This window comes from Lepidochelys olivacea, assembly GCF_965140295.1.
Source record: "Lepidochelys olivacea isolate rLepOli2 genome assembly, chromosome: 7".
In the NCBI taxonomy this organism is placed as follows: domain Eukaryota; kingdom Metazoa; phylum Chordata; order Testudines; family Cheloniidae; genus Lepidochelys; species Lepidochelys olivacea.
The window spans coordinates 122,710,925-122,731,053 of NC_140417.1; the positions used below are offsets into that span (position 1 = coordinate 122,710,925).

Here is a 20,129-nt window from a genome sequence, read left to right on the forward strand (position 1 = left end):
GCGGGTTCTGTAATTCTTATGGTAATGTCCAGCAAGTATACTGTTGGGAGCAGCAAGTTTTCAAGCCACCAAGCCATCCCAGACTATTTAGGATGGGATTACAAAGAAAGCATTTGAATAGTAAAAAGAAAAGGAGTACTTGTGGCACCTTAGAGACTAACCAATTTATTTGAGCATGAGCTTTCGTGAGCTACAGCTCACTTCATGATGAAGTGAGCTGTAGCTCACGAAAGCTCATGCTCAAATAAATTGGTTAGTCTCTAAGGTGCCACAAGTACTCCTTTTCTTTTTGCAAATACAGACTAACACGGCTGTTACTCTGAAACCTGTCATTTGAATAGTGAAACTGCTGACATAAGAATAGTCATACTTTGGGGAGCTAGACGAGAAACTATTCCCACCTACGACAAATGCCCTTTCCTTATGAGCAATGGTGGATATTTTCACAAGACCTCTGTTCTTAAAATGTGAACTACAAAGAAAAACTAAGCAGCAGCGATAACCTCAGAAGTTTATGCAAGTTATTGCCACAAACCAGAGAGAGGCATTTAGAAGAGATCTGAGGTTAAGACAGTTTATTTTCCTTTTGCACTTTAATGAAAATTTCTTACTTCCTCCTCTATAAGTAAGGAGACTTTCCTTCCTGTCTGGCATTTGTATATATCAAATCAAGCCCATCCACACAACTGGAGAGTTTAATATGAGCCACTGTCCAGCAATGGAAGCGGAGCATCTTGTTAGGTCCACTTTACCTTTCAAACTCCTATAAACCTCCTTATTTAGTTTGTGTTATTCTTGTTCCCCCATCAACATCCAAGAGTATCCAGGCTTACAAGTCATGGGTATGACTGGTTCTCATTTTCAGAGAGATTACTCATTAATGTGTTCCACCTATTAGTGCTATTTGTCTACTAGTATACCTAGTTCTCCCTCCATCTCCACTCTTCTCCAAAAAAATTTTCCTTCACATCTTTTTATGGAAATCGAGCCATCCTCAAAGTATTCTTTTCTTGAACATGCTCCAAATCCACTAAACTTTTTCTAGTTGACATGGACCTGGGTCCTAAAGCTCCAAGCTGTCATTTGAAGAAGTTGGATTCCCAATCTCTTCCCCTGGGCTGACAGACAGCATGTTGAATGAGGTGGGACAGCTCTGCCTCTCTGCACCAGTGACCCATCAGATAGGTTCTGAAGGAAGCCCTGCCTCTCTCAAAGGGAAAGCATTTTGGATGAACACACACAGGCAGAGGATGTGCTGACAAACATTCAAGTTGAATTTTGAGAGGAAAAAAAAAAACCCTCTTTGGAAATGTGCTGTCTTTCTTCAGCCGCCTTCATTGTGTGTCAGGAAAATGTTTTTGCATCAGAGAGAAGAAGATGTTTATCCTACCAGGATGCACATGCAGATGTGCTGCCGATTGGAAAGCTGGCTTTGCCTCCAGCAATGCAGCGCTATAAACCTAGTTACATTCATTTTATTGAAAACAGACCATCTTATAAATTCAAACGACTGGGCTGTAAATGTTATAATTCCCCTCAATGCTTCAAAAAAAGTCTAATTTCCAAATCCAACACAGTAAGAATGTGCTTTGGTTCCAGCCTCTGCACGCATACATACAACAGCACAAGGCAGACTTCTTGGTAGGTGGCCCAAGCCGTCTGCATTATTAATGGAGCTAGCTACCTCAAACAAATGACATTTTGAAACCAAATACGCTTGGGGGGGAAGGGGGATGTTTCCACATGGTGACCATAGCTTCAAGGGAGGTCTACCTCCAACACAGAATCAGAAGTTTTAAACAGCCCTAGTGCATTACCTCAGTGGGGTGAGGTATCTGTGGAGTGCGCAATGGTAGGTGTGATGCTTGGTTTAAATTATTTTTTCAGATGTATCAGATTTGCTTAACTAAGCCAACGTACAAGAATAAAAACGACAATTCATTAGGTATATGGATTCCGCCCTCCCTCACCCCATCCCTCAGGCAAAAGCCTGAATGAAAAGAGGAGCATTACTTTGACGGTCAATATATTTCATCTCTGATCAACAAGCACGGGAGGAAGGCAGAGAGGGGGAGTTCCAGAATAAAATGCCCTCCTCCATAAACTCAAGACTTCTTACCTTCAGTCCAACTAACTTAGATGTAGGACAGTTGACTCAAGCTCCTCCCTCCTCCTTAATACTCAGCTCTACATTTCCCCCTCCCCTGTAGCAGATGTTGTCCCAGGTGATGATTTTTGGATGTACTGGCTAAAGCTCAATTTGTGACAAGACAAAGTGATGGTGGTAGAAAGTGAGAAGCATTTGAAAATGGGTAGAAGTCTGTCAGAGCAATACTGGGCCTCCAGAATTTTACTGGACTTACTGGTGCTCTGTAACACACATCTCAACACACTGGTCAGAAACACCTTTCATTTTTGCCAGCCAAGCGACTGCAGCTTCCTCAGATATGGACCCAGATGTGATGACTCGTACTCTAGTCATCTCAAGGCTGACTACCGCAAAGTGGTCTACCTTGGCCTGGCTGTGATCATCACAGGGTAACTGGAGTCTTGACAATTTAAGCACAACGAAAGACTCTTCATTATTATAGCAAGGCCTGGATAAGAGGAGGACACCAACCACCCTACTTTAAAAAAAAAAAAATCCTTGATATTAATGGGAAAGAGCAGAGAATTTGGTTCCACAATGGATACGAAAGCTACTATTGTTTTAATTGGTGCCCAGAAGTTCCAGCAGTGAGCACATTATGAAGCCATAGATCAGGAGCATCAAATCCATTAACTGGAAAGTGCAGAATTTAAGGTTTTCATTATGGGGTGAGCTGGAACAGAAGTTCAGGTCTCCATGCCACCTTCAATCCCTAATGGATTTCCCACTGATGTCAACGGCACATTTGCACAAAGACCAAGGATAAAGATATGGCAAGGACTTCATTTAGTAACTACAATTTTTTATTTTTTCAGTACTTTATGCTTTACAGTTCTGGGCAACTGCACTTATATTGCCCTCCATAGTTTCTCCAGGGCACCCATTCTAGGCTCCCAGCTCCTCAGATGTCACCTCCCTTGGGCAGGGACCTGCTGCACAGCTCTCCACCTATACTGCGATATCTTCAGCAAGCCAGACTGCCTAAAAGGCCAGCCAGTATCTGTGCTTTGCTCTCTCTCCCCAGAGGTTAGACACAGTATAATGCCTACAGTTGCAAGTTACCACAGCTCTTCATCAGCAAGCACATTTATCCTTAAGGGAAAAGCATTTCAGAGAAAAACATTAAAAACAATACAAGAACCTACACACATGCTGAAAAGCTTGCCTTAGATCTCACAAACTCAGACTCCAGGCTCTGGTAGGTGTCAACCCCGTGGGGGGGGGGGGTTCACCTTCCGCTGTGGCATGGAACACGGGTCACTTACAGGTTTAAACCAGGGCTATCAACCTATTAAAAATTAATTGTGATTAATTGCGCTGTTAAATATTTTTGGATGTTTTCTACATTTTCAAATATTTTGATTTCAATTACAACACAATATGAAGCGTACAGTGCTCACTTCATATTTATTACAAATACTTGCATTGTAAAAAAAAAAAATAGTATTTTTCAATTCACCTAATCCAAGTACTGTAGTGAAATCTCTACCATGAAAGAGAAACATAAAAAATGTATAATTATGTACAAAAAATAACTGCATTCAAAAATAAAACAATGTAAAAACTTTAGAGGCTAGAAAGTCCACTCAGTCCTACTTCTTATACAGCCAATTGCTCAGACAAACAATTTGCATTTGCAGGAGATAATGCTGCCCACTTCTTGTTTACAATGTTACCTATATGGCACTGTTATAGCCAGTGTCAAGATATTTACGTGCCAGATATGTTAAAGATTCATATGTCACTTCATGCTTCAACCACCATTCCAGAGGACAGGCGTCCACACTGATGACGGATTCTGCTAGATAACAATCCAAAGCAATGTGGACCGACACATGTTCATTTTCATCATCTGAATCAGATACAAGCAGAAGGTTGATTTTCCTTTTTGGTGTTTGGATTCTGTAGTTACTGCATCGGAGTGTTGCGCATTTAAGACTTTTGAAAGCATGCTCCACACTTCGTCCCTCTCAGATTTTGGAAAGCACTTCAGATTCTTAAACCTTAGGTTGAGTGCTGTAGCTGTCTTTAGAAATTTCACATTGGTACCTTCTTTGCATTGTGTCAAATCTGCAATGAAAAAGCGTTCTTAAAATGAACAACATGTGCTGGGTCACCAGCTGAGACTGCTATAACATGAAATATATGGCAGAATGTGGGTAAAACAGCAGGAAACATACAATTATCCCCCAAGGAGTTCAGTCATAAATTTAATTAAGACTTTTTTTTTTTTTTTTTTTTTAAAAACAAGCATCGTCAGCTTGGAAGCATGTCCTCTGGAATGGTGGCCAAAGCATGAAGAGGCATACGAATGTTTAGCATAGCTAGCACGTAAATACCTTGCAGTGCCAGCTACAAAAGCACCATGAGAATGCCTGTTCTCACTTTCAAGTGACATTGTAAATAAGAAGCAGACAGCATTATCTCTCGTAAATGTAAACAAACTTGTTCAGCCATTGGCTGAACAAGACATAGGACTGAGTGGACTTCTAGGCGCTAAAGTTTTGCATTGTTTTATTTTTGAGTGTAGTTATGTAACAAAAAAAATCTAGATTTGTAAGTTGCACTTTCACAATAAAGAGATTGCACTACAGTACTTGTATGAGGTGAATTGAAAACTAATATTTATCATTTTTACAGTGCAAATATTTGTAATCAAAAATATAAAGTGAGCACTGTACACTTTGTATTCTGTGTTGTAACCGAAATATATATTTGAAAATGTAGAAAAACATCCAAAAATATTGAATACATTTCAATTGGTATTCTGTTGTTTAACAGTGCAATTAAAATGGTAATTAATCGTGATTTCAAGTTCATAACTGTCTCTTATTCAGAACCAGAACAACTGAGAATAATTCCGTCTTTCCTTCATACAACTTGGGCCTTTGATTTTGGCCTCATGCAGCAGATGATCAGCAGACAATGGCCCAAGCCTCAGGGCATAGCTTCAAAAGGTTGGGGTTTTACATAACCAGAGGTGGCACATTTGCATTCACCTGCCTGTAGATATCCCCTAGAAAACCACTCAACACTCAAAGTCTATTCTTGGCTGGCACGTTGTTCAATATAGATAGCCCTTGGAACCTCGAGGTCTCATTGTCATATCTTCCCTCTCAAAAGGTTACATACAAGCCCAGCCCACAACAAAACACAAAGCATTCACTTAATACAATGGACTCTAAAGATACTTAAAATTCAATAAGGTCCCAAAGATATTGCTGGCAATTACCATATCTGTCACACTTTATTGTTGCATTCAGCAAGGGAAGTGCACCAAACTGTAGAACCTCCACCATTTCTATCCTTCCACCCACCCCACCCTCCTTTCTGTTTCTCTCTTCCCCCCACATCTCTCTCCTCTGTCTGACAAGCTGTATTTCCTTCCCTAGAAACACCTGGCCCTTCACTCAAAACACCTTCCCTATTCAATCCACTAAAATGGTTACCAAAGAGTCTAATGCTTAAGTGTCAGTTGACTTGAGAGCTAATACCCTAGTGAAATGAGTCGAAGGCAGAAGGAAGGTTGCATCTCTGGATTATTGTTTTAAGGCAAACTGAGGCACATGTGTCTGCAGCAGTTAAGCTCAGTTCACACATTCGCACATCTTCGCAGCCATGGAAGATAGAAATTTACTGTTTATACAAATTTTCCTGGAATCCCAGGCTTGAATCCAAACCAGACTGACTTCATTTTTCATGATTTCAAGGCAAATACAATGAATTTCATGAAGTTTGTGGGCAGATCTTTCAAATGTCAAACTCAAAAAACAAATTCTAGTGTCTTATCTGCTCTAAATGGACATTTCTAACACCACTTTTCATGGAATAAAGAGGCTTACCCCAGAGTCCCTATCTCCACTACCTTTCAGTGTGCTAGCTGTCAGATTCCGAATGGCACAGTGTAGCCAGAACACAATGGAACAGTATTCTGGTTCCACTACACCACTATGTCCCACCCCCTGAAGCATGGGGTAGGAGTGCCAGGCTAGTGGGTTGACACTGCAGTTTAGGACTACACCACTGCACATTCTCAGTTTACAGTTATAGCTCAGTGGTGCTTTATGTAGTTTGTAAAGCACTTGGGGACTCTTTAGGATCTAAATTTCAGACTCTGGGCTGCCAAATTGAGGGAAGAGGAGTTATATGAGGGGTTACAGAACTAAGAGGCTCACTAAAGTGACACCTGTCAGTACTACCAATCTACATTAAGGCAAACTCATAAGGGGAAGACAGTTCTCACTGAGGGGAGAGTGTACTGATTGCAACTTTCAAAATATCAAAATTCCAACTTTAAGATACAAAAACAAAAGCCCCACCAAATTCAGTAAGAGCTTTAAAGAAAAAATTATTCTCCTCCTCAAACCCATACGTGTTACCGCTTCCTGGGAATACTGGGAATTGGTCCTGCTTCGAGCAGGGGGTTGGACTAGATGACCTTCTGGGGTCCCTTCCAACCCTGATATTCTATGATTCTACGATTCCAGTTTTTGCACTTTTAATAGCCATAACAAATACCCTATCAATTCGCCTAGTCTGTATGAGCAACTAGTGCATGTCATGAAATTCTTAGAAGATTTGCACATACCCTTACCTTTAGTAGGGAGGTGCCACCCACAGAGACAACATGTTGTCCCAGCATGCAATGCTCCTTCTTGATAAGAGTGGAGAGCAGCTCAAAGCAAAAGGAGCACTGCAAACTGGGACCTGTTGTCTCAGCAGGTGGTGCTGTGCAGCTGTATTAGAGCTGATTGCAGCTGCCTTCATCTCTGTTTTATGCAAATTTGCTGCAGCAATTAGGCTTCTGCCAAGCTGCCAGAACAGTCCCCCATCTGTGTGTAGATCAGGACACAAACTTCATAGTTTTAGGAACTTGTATTAAAAACACCTGAACATGAGAGCAGTACTGGAGTTTTCTCCTCTGGAGACAGCAAACGTTAAATTTAAAAAACCACACCCCCACAATTCAGTCCTGATATAAATTGTGTTTTCTGCTGTGACTCGATACTATTTCTTCGTAGATTTCATACCACTGAAGTTATTCAAACCCTTCACAGTTTTTACAGCGTGCAGGTCTCTTGAGGGAATAGCAACATACCCTCTTTTCAAGTGCTTGTTAAACTACTGGGGGTGAGGGGAATCTTGTGCTGAACTGCAGGCCTGGGAAATGAGAGATATGGCTCCGCAACAGACTCACTGTGTGACCTTGGGCACGTCACCTCCCCCTTTGTAAAATGGGGGTCATCTTTTCTTTTTTCCACCCTTTGTCTATTTAGATTATAAACTCTTTGAGGGCAGGGCCTCTCTCTTACTGTGTATATACAGCACCTAGCACCAACAGGGCCCTAAACTCAGCTAGGCCTTTAGGTGCTACTATAATAAAACAAAAATAACCCAGGTGAAAAGACGGCAGTGTATTACAAAAAGGTGGATGAATTCTTGGAATAGAGGTTATTCCTCTTTGAGCAGGATGTAGATGTGTGTGACCTTGCAGTAGACGTAGCAGAATAGGATTTTAAAAAATACCAATGCCTATTTTTAAGCATTTTTTTATTTTATTGATTTAAATTTTCACAGTTGCAGGAAATTATGGAGGGAATCAGACAACGGGTGACAGTCAGACAATTTAATGACAGTAGATACTGAGATTCAGAAAGTTAAAGCTTTATAACTGCTAAAACACAAGTGTCAGCATCACATCAATATACAAAATAAATATCCTTAAATCAAAAATCTCAGAAGTCCTCCCGCAGCATTTTTCTTTCTTTGCCTTTGTAAATTTCACTTATTATTGACGAGGAAATGTCCACTGCAGCATACACACACAAACCAATGAAAAAACATTTATCAGCATTTACCAACACAAGTCTAATCCTTCCAAGGCTATCTTTAAGAGTGTTTCAGATACCTTTGACAGGCTGAATCTTACACATTTATAAATACAGTACCACTATGCCATATATAGACTTCAAAAAGTAACACATCCAAAAGGATTATACTCTTCAACACTATGGATTCGCTGCTTTCTAGAGCAGTGGGGTCCTCCCCTGAATCAAGCTACAAACAAGTCTGAATTTTAAAAGGTAGAGAAGTTAAAGAAGGTGGAGAAACCTTTTCAAAGGGTTAGGAAGGGGATCTCTGCTACCACTCAGGTAGTGCTGCACAGCTATTTAGAAATACCTATTTCCATAAATATAGTTTTGTGTGAAGTCCTAATCAAAGACCTCTGGTTCCGTAACACTGTCATGATGCAATGATTTAGGATGCAGAGGGCAATCAAGCCAACACAGCTGGTGTCATGGTTGCCATTATACTATGAAACATTGAGTGCTTTTTAAATAAAAAAAGTTCTCCCACTTGAAATTCTTAAATTTCTTCCATGTTATTCTGTAGCTCCTAAAAACAGACCTGTTTTTTAAGCAGAGCATAACCGATATTTAAGCAGTGCAGGAAATAGTGCTATTTTAACTGAAAATAAATCTGTCAGCAAGGAGTCACAGGGAGAGCTACACTTCAGACTTTTCAGGTTCTTATTAAAAAATATAAATTAAAGTCAACATGTTCACTTCATTTGCAACATCTGTTTGCTATTTCATTATTAATATACATACAGGGGGCCCCCCAATTCAGGCTGGGTTCACTCCTAAAAAACCTTTCAGCTATATTGGATTATAATTGGTCTAAATTGTACAGAATAACAAAAGTATTACCAAAAAAGTCTGTTTGAGAGAGAGGTTGTGTGCTACACTAGGTCACAAGGAAATAGATTTAAAGGCTTGCACAGCTTTTGGATCAGGGCAGGTTTTGTTTAGGAAGACAGTGTATTTTGTATCAGATTAAGCAGGGAGGAGTTATGAAAATGCACACTTCTTAAAAATTTTACAGAATGCTGTGATCTGGTCAGGTCCAGTAGTCTCTGCAATCTATGGAAAAATTCCATTTGATTTCAGTGGGCTTTGGATTTGATCTATAGTGTATTACTGCAGGCTCCACCTTAAAAAAGGTCTAAGGTTGTAATGACAACAGTGAAAGTCATCCAAACAACTTTAGTTCTACTTTATACCACTGCCAACAGCTCCCATGTGACCATTTTACCCTCTTGAAGGACTCTGAACAGAATTCTGTTAAAGATATTTTCATAAGGACTTTAATAAGTTTACTCCCAAAGAATGAGAGGCTCTTTAAGGCGGGGAAGCCACTATATTTGTACAGATTGGACATAGAGTTAACTACAGCACACCAAGTTTATATGTTTGTCAAGACACTAAAAAGAGATTTTCAACACCTAGCAGCACCCACTGAAAGCGACTTGATGCTGATCTCTTTTTAAAATCTGGCCATACATGCAGTCTTTTGCTCTTAACTCTACTGTGCTCTTACCATGTAAATCTCATAATTTAAGGACCTGAAAGTATCTGGCTGTGGATCCTTAGTCACTTTGCCTGCTGCCTTGTGGATGTGGGGGAAGTTAAAGGAACTGGCTGTGTGCCTGCTTTTGCGAGACAAAGCGAAAGACACGAGTGAAAAACAGCTGGCTGAAGCTTAACCCAGGCAAGAAAGAGGAGGTAAAGTTTAGATGAGCTAGTTTAGACCCCCCCAACCATACCAACAATCAAGGTTATTTGTCCTTGAACTGTAAAACACTATAATTCACAGATTCACTAGATCAACTCTCTCTGCTCCATAAAAGCCAGGTAACAACAACAACCAGAAGGTCTCTCCTCCCCTGGCTAGAAGACTAGATACACTACTCTGAGAAGACTTAGAAACCACAGCCCATACGTTTATCAGCTACTGTTGCTTGCTCTACCTATAACTAATGGTCAAGACCAGTAGGAAAAGACCAGAATGAGATCTAGTCTGACCTTTCTTAGCCTGATGCAACATACCTGACAAAAGCCTAGCCACCATATCAGAAGCTAAAAAAAGACAAGGGAGAAGTAGCAGGGAGAGAGGAACCATCTCCATGTGTGAGCAGCCCAACAGTAGGGGAGCGAGAACAGAGACCAAATGATTATTTTCTTATGTTTCTATTACTGTATCTTTGCACCTTTATATTGATTGGGATGGAGGCCCAGCATCTACAAATGCCTCCCTGTGGCTACACACTGATATTAACATTGCCTTCCCAGCTCAAGGAAAGGTGCTCCAACAGCATTTTAAGGACGAGGTTCTTAACAGGTGATTGGTGAGGGTTTCAGAGGACCACAGTGGAACAGTTTAAATATCAAAGTATCAAGCAGAAGAAAAATAAGAATTTTATCAAAAGTTAAAATCACTAAACAAACAAGTTAACCAATCACATTCTAAAGTAGGCCCTGGTCCTGCAAGGAGAACTACATGGTAGACTCCTGCACCCATGAGGAGCTGCAGTTCCCTTTGAACGGTCTTAGTCTACAACGCAAAAAATATGTATGTTTGACCCACAAAGAAGATGCTGTTTTACTGCCCCTTGCTCCTCCTCATCCACAACATATACAAAGCACAACATGCAGCAATAGAATCCAGAAGGCACTCACTCGTGAACTCTGTTGTCTCCATACAAGTCACTTAACCCAAAGCTGACATAATGCCAGTGCTCAGGAACATTCAACGCTGGGTTTCCCAAGTTCCTGTACATGCTAACGTAGTCCAGAGGATCTGGTCCCCCCAACCTGTAAAAAACAAAAGGAAGTTCTAGTATAATACTGGAGAAAGACTGTTTTAACTGTTTTACATGCTGAGATAAAGGGAATAATCTCACTGTCATTAGTCCCTTTTTTTTTTTTTTAAGAAAGCTATGAAGACAAAGGTGAACTTTTCTATGCATTATCACAACTGTCTTGTTATGACACTTTCAAGACTCCCATGAAAATAAAAAGCACAGCTGAAAGACTGAGTCTTACGCTAAATTAATATGAAGTCTGCACAGATGCTGGTATGGGCCTTTTAGACAAAGCCTTGCTTCAAATCACTGCAAGTGACAAAAATTAAATTAGCATATTCGAATCCCTCTAGAAAAGCTAATAAGGCCAAGTTAAATCCAGAGTTTTAAGCATAGGAAGACAGGGTGCACGTGTCCCATATGTTGAGTGTTTCCAAAGTTAAAGAATGAAACTGTCTGGAGGACCATTACTACAGTTTCCACAAAACACCCAAAGATGATTGAAAAAGTATACTAGAAAAACGATGATATCAATACTCTCACTGCAAACCTTTAACTCAGTTCAGAGATGTATATTCCTACTTTTTCTAAATCATTCTATTTCTTAAAGTAGAATTAGAAAAGACTGAGTTTTAAGAGAATACTGTATATTTTTGAAAGCAAACAAAATGTGAATACTGGAGACAAAAGTCATTCTCTCTGCAAAGTTATATTATTATTGTCGTCTTAGTACACTAAGAATGTCAATTTAGAATGACTTAAAAACATATCCCAGAGCATCAAGTTAAATATTAGAATTGGTTGCATAGTGGAACACTACTTACAGTCAGGATATAGCAATTAGCAGACTACTTAATGGAATAATCCATTTTATATAAAAATGGAATTTGCAGAGTGTTTTACTGCTGTAAGACAAAAAAAGAAATTTGGTTGACACTGTAACAAGGTTAGTGGACTCATTAGCAATTTGTAGTCACATCTGGCTGTACAGAGAGAAAGGTAACATCAATATGAGAAAATGTTCCAAACTGTTTTTCTTGCTATTTGTACTATCATAAAACAGAAAGGACAGATGAAAACAAAGGACAGACAAGATGTCAGCCACGTTTATGGAACACAAAAAGTAGCTGTTTAACCGTTTCCTGTCTGACCTACTTTCTGGTCAAAACAAAAATACAACACAAATGTAACAAGAGCCAAACAAAAAAAGCCATGGAACTAAAACAGCTGCATACAATCATACCTCTTATTACATGCTAGCCCCCATCCCTTTGTATGTTGTCTGGTCAGGCCCTGATCCTATAGTTTGTTGCTCACGGCATATCAGGGCCCTAGATTGTAATTTCATCAGGGCAGAGGCTTGTCTGTAAGACACTTAAGTACACTCTTCATGCTTTATAAACAATCCACCAGAACAATCCATATATTGCACAAATATCTGGATCGTCATTACTTTTGGCCTTCTAAATACCTCTTCATATACTGTCCTCTGCAGGAGTTTGCTATAATGCACACTTTGCAATTGTACTGTAATCTTCATTTTTCTGTGTAAAGGTTCAGACACAAAGTTGTGATAAATGGAAGTGTTTAGAATTTTTTTGGAAAATTAGAACTGCATAAAGTTAAAGTGCTAGCATGGGAAATAAATGTGTTACACCACGTTCAGTTGGATAGGAGATGTGAGCAGTAAGGTTAGCCTGAGGGAGAAACTGTACTTCCATGAAGAATTCCCTGTTGACCAATGTTAAAACTTCCTGGGCTTCTGTCATGGAGAAAGACCTGACCAAGTATTCAGCTAGAGCATTGGTTCTCAACCTATTTACCATTGTAGGCCCCAATGTGTTATGTGGGCCGCTTCCAATACTACCTATATGGCCCTGACGATGTCAGGGAGGCCGCAGCTCTGTGATGATTGGGCTGCAAGTGGCCTGCTAGTGGCCGTTGAGAACCACTGAGCTTGAGCCTCCTACGGGATGATTAGTGAAAGGAGGTAACATGATACAGTCATTAGAAAAGGAACTACTGGGTAACACAGCACCACTAGAAAAATGCCTTGAAACTATAAAATATGGCAGGAAACAGACTGGTGAAAGAGTGAAGATGAAACAGTCACCCTCGATTCTACAAACTTCGAACACTTTTCTATTAAAGCAAGGAACACAACTAACAATGCTGCTCTATTGCTTTCAATTTTATGTCCTGGAGGCATTTTACTTCAGATGATTACTCTTATTAAGAGAAGTGGTTAAATACTTCTGAAGATTACATAGAAGAAATTTCCACTCACATAGGCACAGGAGTGCTTCCAAAAGCTATCTGAATTAATTCCCAAAAATACACAAATGAAACAGGTTAAAAGGACACGCCTGTTGCATGAAGTATTTTTCATCCCTCAGTTTTTTCCCTTCAAGGAGGTATGCATGTCACTTGGTTTTGCTGCGTGTTTACATAGATACTTCCCTTGCAAGCCAGAAAACTCTTTAAACACTGCAATACCATTCAAAAATCGTAATTTTTTTTTTAAAGAGACTGATTAGGTATAATTAGAAACTGATTAGCTTTGCAATATTATTCCTGAGTCACTGAGCTATTTCCTCTTTTAATCGAAAACAGTGATACTCAGACCTCAGTGGTTCAGGAGCTAAGTTAGTGATCAACATTACCGAAAAGAACCACAGTACTTTGAATTCATTGTTCCATTTACTATTAAATTTTATTTTTATATAGTAAATGAAAATTATTCTCACAGAAAAACTGACCAATATTTTATCAACTACAATTGGTTAATAACATAGCAAAAGCATCCTGATTTATTAATATTTTAGGCTGCTTAATAATTAAATCACATAGTGTTTTAATATCATGTGCACATTAAAGAGCCACTTGCAGCTCATGAGCCTCTGTCTGACTATCACTGACCTAGCTTGCAGCCCAGAGGGACGAGGGTAGAAGACAACATAGGCATGAGTGAACAACAGAAGTGAATTCAGCCAAGTTTTCACAAATGTTTAAAGACTCCGACAGGCAGGTCACATCTCCCCTTAATCACGTTATGTCTACACTAGCCTTTGTGCTAAAATCTCCTCTGGGAGGCAACTCTGGCGTGTGTATATTGCACCACTGGTGCTCTGTTGGTGCTAGAGGAACTCCCACTGTTATGATGACCACCGATTACACTGCACTGGTAAAAAGAAAAGGAGCACTTGTGGCACCTTACCGACAAACAATGGTGATAAACGTTAGAGCCAAGGCCTCAGATCTGACAACAGAAAAACAACAGTATCATCCCTGCCTCTAGCTCCTTTCCCAGGATCTAGGAGGTGAGTGCACACAGATCTCAACCAATCAGCACCTTGGGAAACGTTCAGTGCTATTTATTCCTAAAAACCGAAGACGGCTTCATCATCATCACCACCACAAACCAAAATCTACCTTTGTCTCACACAAATCTTGTGTCATTCCAGTTGAATTGGCATAACAGAAGAGAAACGCTGACTCCTAAACAGAAAAAACTGGAAATTCTTGTTGCACTTAACACTTAAAGGAAGGCATCTAAATCTATACTGCTGTAACTGTGGCGACCGGATCTGCCCACTTAGTTAGGTACCAAACTTGGAAAGTGTTAGCCTGCACTCAGACTGAAATGAAAAAAAAAAACAACAACCAACCATTTTTATTTCAAGCTTCCTCAGATATTCAGCAACAATTTATTTTAGATCTACATCCCAGATTTGGATTAGCAGCTGATAAACCTAAAATAATCAGACTCCCTCCTCCAAAAAGCACTAGTCTGGATTCTAACAAGAGCAATGCATCTTTGCAAGGATACCAGTTACTTCCTGGTTTGGTCAGAGATGGGTACAGGAAGAACCGCTTTTCTATTTCTGCCTAACCAGAAGCAGCCCCGACAAAATTAAAGGGAAAAATGCCAGAATGAAAAAGTTCAGTTAAGGCTTGCTGCAAAGCACCAGAAAAAATTCTGTAGGGAAAAATCCTAATCCTGCACTGGCCAGGATGATCCACTACAGAGCTCCAAAATAGGGTTTCAGAGTAACAGCCGTGTTAGTCTGTATTCGCAAAAAGAAAAGGAGTACTTGTGGCACCTTAGAGACTAACCAATTTATTAGAGCATAAGCTTTCGTGAGCTACAGCTCACTTCATCACTTTTCTTTTTGAAAATAGGGTCTGTGGACCTCCAGCTGTCCACAGAGAGGGGACAGGTTTCAGAGTAGCAGCCGTGTTAGTCTGTATTCGCAAACAGAAAAGGAGGACTTGTGACACCTTAGAGACTAACCACTTTATTTGAGCATAAAGCTTTTGTGAGCTACAGCTCACTTCATCGGGTGCATACCGTGGGGAAATTTATATACATCGAGAACATGAAACAAGGGGTGTTACCAGACACACTGTAACGAGGGAGTGCCTGGGGCTGGCTCTCCTTGATGCCAAGTGAGCGCAGATTGAAATGAAGAGCAAGAGTGGATCACAAAATTAACTCCCCTCAGAACAATGCACCCCCCCCCACGACCCACCCCCGCATCCTCTCTCACAGACCCAGCCAACTCTCCCCACTCAGGGAGCCTCCCCCGGCCGAACATCTCCCTTTCCCACTCAGGGAGCCCCCCATTCAAGGCCCCTAGATGGCCCAGGCCCCCCACTCACCCAGGGCCCCTCCACCCCACCCCCCACTGAAGATCCTCCCCCATCCCAGCCCCCCAACCAGGATCCCCCCTTCAGGGATCCCAGCCCCCCCACTGAAGATCCTCCCCCATCCCAGCCCCCCAACCAGGATCCCCCCTTCAGGGATCCCAGCCCCCCCACTGAAGATCCTCCCCCATCCCAGCCCCCCAACCAGGATCCCCCCTTCAGGGATCCCAGCCCCCCCACTGAAGATCCTCCCAGCCAGGACATTCCCCCCCGCGCGCTCAGGGAGCCCCCCCCAGCGCTCAGGGAGCCCCCCCGGCTCTCACCAGTACTTGAGGATGGCGGTGACCTGCAGCGGGTTGGGCTGCTCGGGGTAGAGGCGGCGGCACTCGCCGTAGATGCCGTGCAGCCCCGGGGGGAAGAGCGGGGGGAAGGAGCCGGGCCCGGCCCCCGGGGGGGCCCCACCAGGCCGCGCGCTCTCCATGGGGCCGCCGCTCCGAGCGGGGGGGGGAGGGGAGAGGGGCGGGCCCTGCGCCGCGCTCGGGGATACGGGGGTGGGGACCGGCCCAGGCGGCTGCTCCCGGCTCCGGCTCGCCACACGCCCGGCCCAGGCGGCTCCGTCCACCGGCGACTCCCGAGGAGGAGGCGGCTTCCAGGCGGGCCCAGGCCTCCGCACGTTGACTGGCGGGCGGCTCCGCCAATCGCAGCGCCGGGGGCCGGGCCTCCTGGCCCAGCCCGGCCCCACCCGCTGCTGCGGCGGAGGGAGGCGCGTGCGCGACCCCTAGCGGCGGCGGCCTGCGGCTGCAGCCGCGGGAGCGGGAGGCCCTCTAGGGGAGGCGGGGCTATGGGGCAAACAAGGGGAGGTGGGGAACTATGGGGCTTGTGGGGAGGTGGGAGCTATAGGGGCCGCTCTAGGGGCCCTGTGGCTGGGGAGGGGAGTGATGGGGGTCCTATGGAGACGAATAGTGGAGGAGAGACGTTATGAAGGCCCTATGGGGGGAGGAGACTGGGGGCCCTATAGGGCAGAAGGCCCTATGGGGGGAGGAGACTGGGGGCCCTATAGGGCAGAATAGGAGCCATGGGGACCCTGGGGCCCTATAGAGGAGGAGGAGAGGTGTGAGTGCCCTCTGGGGGTGATTAGGAAGGAGGGGAAGAATGCACCCTATAGGGAAGAATAGGGCAGGAGTGGGAATTATAGGGGCCACATGATGGCAGAATGGGGCCCTATAGGGTGTGAGTAGAGGAGGGGGGAAGCTATAGGGACCATTTGGGAAGAGGAATGGACCCTAAGATTGGAAAACGCCCTAAGGCTGGTAATAGGGCTCCTGGGAGGCTAGTGAGGTTCTAGGCAATACTGGTGCCTACTAGACTCCGAGCACAACTAAGAGGCTGTATTATGGCTATGGGAGACCAACTCATGGTTTTCAGTGGTGGCCCATTCTTCCCGCTAATCCCACATGATGGCCTACACTAGCTACAGCTGGGCAGTTTGTGACACACACCCTGTTCTTTTGCCATGGACATTCAGAGTGGGAGGAAGATACCCTCCGATCCCTGATCAGGTGTTAATCTGGGTGTCTGCTACAGAGTAGCATAGGCAAAAGCTTCATCTCTGCTACCCATAGTCCAAGGGTCCTAAGTGAAGCTACATGGCATCCTACACATCCTCCTCCTCCCCTATTCTCCCTCATAGAACCCCATTCTTTCCCCAAAGGGCCCAGATAGCTCCCCTCTTCCCCTCTTGGGGTCCCATTGCATTCTGAGATCAGAGGCTGCATCTCTGTATTAAAATTGAGGGCAGTTACTGCCCAGTGTGTAACAAGTTGGTAACTCTTGCCATAGATGACCTGAGGCAGGGACTCTCTGAGAGCCTCCCTCCCTGCTGTCAGAACTCACTTGCTCATTGACACATCCATAGAAATTATTGCCCCTCAGAGAAGTTGAAGACTCCCAGACTGCTGCACTAGGCAGCACAGTTTGGGGAGGAGGTGAGCGGCCCTCAGTGGTGAAAGAACAGGTTAAGGTCTATTTAGAAAAGCTGGACATGCACAAGTCCATGGGTCCAGATCTAATGCATCCAAGAGTGCTGAGGGAGTTAGCTGATGTGATTGCAGAGGCATTGGCCATTATCTTTAAAAATTCGTGGCGATTGGGGGAGGTCCCAGATGAATGGAAAAAGGCAAATATAGTGCCCATATTTTAAAAAGGGAAGAAAGAGAACCCAGGGAACTACAGACCAGTCAGCCTCACTTTAGTCCCCAGCAAAATCATGGAGCAGATCCTCAAGGAATTTGAAGCACTTGGAGGAGAGGAAGGTGGTCAGGAACAGTCAACATGGATTCACCAAGGGCAAGTTATGCCTGACCAACCTATCTATGATGAGATAACTGGCTCTGTGGATATGGGGAAAGTGGTGGATGTGATATATTTTGACTTTAGCAAAGCTTTTGATACGGTCCCCCACAGTATTCTTGCCAGCAAGTTAAAGAAGTATGTATTGGATGAATGGACTATAAAGTGGATAGAAAGCTGGCTAGCTTGTTGGGCTCAAGGGGTAGTGATCAACAGCTCGATGTCTAGTTGGCAGCACGTATCAAGCAGAATGCCCCAGGGGTCGGTCCTGGGGCCGGTTTTGTTCAATATCTTTATTAATGATCTGGATGATGGGATGAATTGCACCCTCAGCAAGTTTGCAGATGACACTAAGCTGGGGGGAGAGGTAGATATGCTGGAAGATATGGATAGGTCCAGAGTGACCTAGACAAATTGGAGTAGTGTGCCAAAAGGAATCTGATGAGGTTCAACAAGGACAAGTGCAAAGTCCTGCACTTAGGAAGGAAGAATCCCATGCACAGCTACAGGCTGGGGACTGACTGGCTAAGAGGTAGTTCTGCAGAAAAGGACCTGGGGATTACAGTGGACGAGAAGCTGGATATGAGTCAGCAGTGTGCCCTTGTTGCCAAGAAGGCTAACAGCATATTGGGCTGTATTAGTAGAAGCATTGCCAGCAGATTGAGGGAAGTGATTATTCCCCTCTATTCAGCACTGGTGAGGCCACATCTGGCATATTCCGTCCAGTTTTGGTCTCCCCACTACAGAAGGGATGTGGACAAATTAGAGAGAGTCCAGTGGAGGGCAATGAAAATTATTAGGGGGCTGGGGCACATGACTTACAAGGAGAGGCTGAGGAAACTGGGGTTATTTAGTCTGCAGAAGAGAAAAGTCAGGGGGGGATTTGATAGCAGCCTTCAGCTACCTGAAGGGGGGTTCCAAAGGGGATGGAGCTTGGTTGTTCTCAGTGGTGACAGATAACAGAAGAAGAAACAATGGTTTCAAGTTGCAGTGGGGGAGATCTAGGTTGGATATTAGGAAACACTATTTCACTAGGAGGGTGGTGAAGCACTGGATTGGGTTCCCTAGGGAGGATTTGGATTGATTTGGAATCTCCATCCTTAGAGGTTTTTAAGGCCCAGCTTGACAAAGCCCTGGCTGGGATTTAGTTGGGCTTGAACCTGCTTTGAGCAGGGAGTGGGACTAGATGACCACCTGAGGTCCCTTCCAACCCTGATCTTCTGTGCTTCTAAGAACAGCTCAGTCAGGGTGGATAGTATTAGAACACCAGCAGCCTTGGCAGCAGAGGATTTTTTCTTAAACCCCTGCCTGTACCCCCAACTTCTCCCATGTCTCGCTCTTATGCCGAGCAAATACAAACAGGTTGTAGGTGTTCAAGATTGGGAACAGAACCCAGGAATCTTATTGTCACTTAGCAACCTTTATGGTTTTTGTTGTTTTAAAATTTCCCACCTTTAATTACATTGCTCCTCTTTTTCCTTTGTATAATTAAATCAGACGCATTTTAAACCATGATTTATCGACAGTCTAACCAAGACTTTTGCCTGCATACAACACACAGTGAAGGACCGGTCTACACTAGAAATTGGAACCAGGGCCCCGATCCTGCAAAGTCTTGTGCATGTGCTTAAGTTTATACACTGTGAATGGTCCCAAAAGTAGGGCCCTACCAAATTCATGGCCATGAAAAACGCATCACGGACTCTGAAATCTGGTCTTTTGTGTGCTTTTACCCTACACGACACAGGTTTCACAGGGGAGACCAGGGTTTCCAAAACTGGGGTCCTGACCCAAAAGGGAGTTGCGGGGGATGGGGAGGGTCACCAGGTGATTTTAGGGGGAGTTGCAGTGTTGCCACCCTTCAGAGCTGGGTGCCGGGCCAACAGCCGTCACTTTTCGGCCGCCCAGCTCTGAAGACAGCGCTCTGCCAGCAGCAGTGCAGAAGTAAGGGTGGCAATACCAGACCAGGCCATGCTTACTTCTGCACTGCTGCTGGAGGTGGCTCTGCCTTCAGAGCTGGGCTTCTGGCCTGCAACCGCCGCTCTCCAAGCAGTTAATTTTTTTGAGTTAGTCATGTGAGTTAACTGCCATTAATCAACCGCTGTAATTATTAGCAAATAAAAACAGTTGCTAAGAGATTAGAAGATGATCCTATCAAGCCCTGACTAAGGCTAGGTCTACACCAACACTTTTGTCGGCAAAACTTTTGTCATCAGGGTGTGAAGAAAACACACCCCGCCTGGCAAAAGTTTCATCGCCAAAAGCACCGGTGTGGACAGCACTGTGTCGGCGGGAGACGCTCTTAGTTTTGCCTACATAAGGGGTAGTGCAGAGGAGGCC

General features: G+C 43.6%; 1 protein-coding gene across 2 annotated transcripts in view; it reads right to left on the reverse strand.

The window, feature by feature from the left end:
• SUFU (SUFU negative regulator of hedgehog signaling) overlaps window positions 1-16,079 on the reverse strand; it is a 121,436-nt gene extending 105,357 nt beyond the window's left edge. The window contains exons 1-2 of one of the 2 annotated variants that reach the window (XM_084632971.1): window positions 15,764-16,079; window positions 10,669-10,803 (exon numbers count right to left, since the gene is read on the reverse strand). In XM_084632971.1, the coding sequence (XP_084489097.1) occupies window positions 10,669-10,803; window positions 15,764-15,921 (293 nt within the window). In that variant the 5' untranslated portion in view covers window positions 15,922-16,079. The remainder of the gene's footprint in view (window positions 1-10,668; window positions 10,804-15,763) is intronic. The other variant, XM_084632970.1, reaches the window with a different exon arrangement.
• Between the last annotated feature and the right edge of the window lie 4,050 nt (window positions 16,080-20,129).